The following is a 2065-nucleotide window of genomic DNA, read 5'->3' as shown; positions in this document are numbered from 1 at the left end:
CAGGGTCCTCTCCTCCTGTATCACTGTCCGTATTAGTCTGTCATTTTGAAACCCCTATTTAATGTACAGCGCAGCGTAATATGTTGGCGCTATATTAATCCTATATGAATATTCGATGTCTTTACATTTGCCCTGCTGCCCTCTCATTGTGGATGCGGGTGCCCAAGCTGTCTGTTTTGAAAGCCCAGGATGTAGGCATCCATCTGCTGGACACCTTAGGATTTTTTAAATCAGTTCTTGAATGGTACACACACCTGCTTTGCATGTAAGAGGCACACTCTGGAACTTGCACAATTAACTATACAAACAGGAAGAATATTAAGGTGGCTTTGAAAACGGCAGTATATATATTTCTGCCTTAGGACTAAAACGCTTACAAACAAACATTTGTTAAAGTATGTCCCCAATGAATTTTTGAGCTCTATATGTAACTAATTCCCAAATCAATCCCCCTTTGCTTTTCAAATAATCTTTTTGATTGTATTTGGTTTCATCTAATATTTGTATAATGATCACACACTTTCTTAATACTTACACACCTTAATATAATTAATCATTCAGGTGTGTATCTTTCCAAAAAAAGTGGTTAATGCTACTTGATGTAAGTTCCAGATCCAGGATTGGGTCTCTCTCTTTTTCTATCTTGCTGCTGCCATATTAGGTCTTGCTTTTATTACTTATTGCAATACTTTTTAGATATTTCATAAACATTATTGTGTCACACAACTCCCTGCTTTTCTGGAAGTCTTCCTTTCTTGGGTATACTGTTGTAAACCCCTTTTCTTTCATTTTGAAATCTAACAATAATAAACCCTCCTATGCCCAGAATGGGCATACTTCTAATTATTTTTACTATTGAGCAGACGAGAGTCTTCACCTTTACAAAACACTATTTAATGTTGTTGATATTTTAAAGTCACCTTCAAACAAATCATTATTACTGAAGAATCATAGGTCTCATGGATCTAACCTGGACTTGATCAGGCGTATAATATTGTGGTTTCCAGTCTGGAATTCGGCCCATTCCAGGTTCCCCATTTCCAAATTTCTCACAGAATGCTCCATACTGAGGATGGGAGTGTCCACAGCGATGAGGATCATGGAAAGCAACATAGAGAAAAAATGGCCTGTGTAATAAACAACCAAATGTTATCAGGAATTATCTGAATAATCCAAAATCTACCCAACGGCCAAATTTAACAGATCTTTTTTTGTTGATCCAGGTAGCCAAGTCCACAGCAGCTTGTACTTCATGTATCTAGCCCAAATTGAATAAAAATGAAATTTTATAATCAGACAGCCCGTTTTTTTCTTGTTTAATGCATAATTGCATATCATTTACATGATTACTCATTTTATATCATGCTAATTTTCTCCATAATTGTTTAAATTTACAAACATAACTGTCACAAAGATGTGTAATCATTATTGTTTCATGTGAAGTTAACATTCTGTTGAAAGCCCTATTTTTTCATAAAAAAGTTTTTAATCTTATAAATAGTTATTTAATGACTACCTTGAATTGTTCTTTTTTCTTCACTCCTCCGCAGGTCCTTACCACCATCCTAAATGTGGTATTTTAAATGCTGATATCCTATGACATTTTATTGATATTTTATGAAATGATACAATAACAGTGATATAAGAACAGAAAATATATTGGAGGTTTGAGCAATTTTTATTTCCTTAACTGTAGGCTTTAACATGCAAGGGTTTAAAAAATGCTCCAGAAGGGAAATTGTTAAATAAAAAAGTCGGTGGCGGGGGTTAAGGGTTACAATCTTTAGGAAAGAAATACCCTCTCAAAATTCTATAGAATTGGATTAATATTTTAATAGGACTGATACTATTGTTTTTATCACAATACTTATTAATGATTGAATTATCAATTAACTAATCAAAATAGGAGCCTTAAAGTATATTAACCTCCCAACCGTTAAGCCCGTACTTTTCCCATCTAAAAAAAGTTGCAATTATCGTTAAGCCCGTACTTTTCTCACTGTATGAAAATACAGTGAGAAAAGTTCGGGTTTAGCGATCACTTACCTGGTCCCGCTGCGATCGT

General features: G+C 34.5%; 1 protein-coding gene across 9 annotated transcripts in view; it reads right to left on the bottom strand.

Annotated features, from left to right (window-relative positions):
• SGSH (N-sulfoglucosamine sulfohydrolase) overlaps window positions 1-2065 on the bottom strand; it is a 79984-nt gene that overhangs the window by 52484 nt on the left and 25435 nt on the right. For 8 of the 9 annotated variants that reach the window (XM_072414959.1, XM_072414952.1, XM_072414953.1 and 5 more), the window contains one exon: window positions 971-1127. The exons of the other annotated variant lie outside the window; for it this stretch is intronic. In XM_072414959.1, coding sequence (XP_072271060.1) covers window positions 971-1127 — 157 coding nt within the window. The remainder of the gene's footprint in view (window positions 1-970; window positions 1128-2065) is intronic. 9 annotated transcript variants of the gene reach the window in all.

Source organism: Pyxicephalus adspersus, chromosome 6 (assembly GCF_032062135.1).
Source record: "Pyxicephalus adspersus chromosome 6, UCB_Pads_2.0, whole genome shotgun sequence".
In the NCBI taxonomy this organism is placed as follows: domain Eukaryota; kingdom Metazoa; phylum Chordata; class Amphibia; order Anura; family Pyxicephalidae; genus Pyxicephalus; species Pyxicephalus adspersus.
This window is presented reverse-complemented; position numbering and strand designations above follow the sequence as displayed.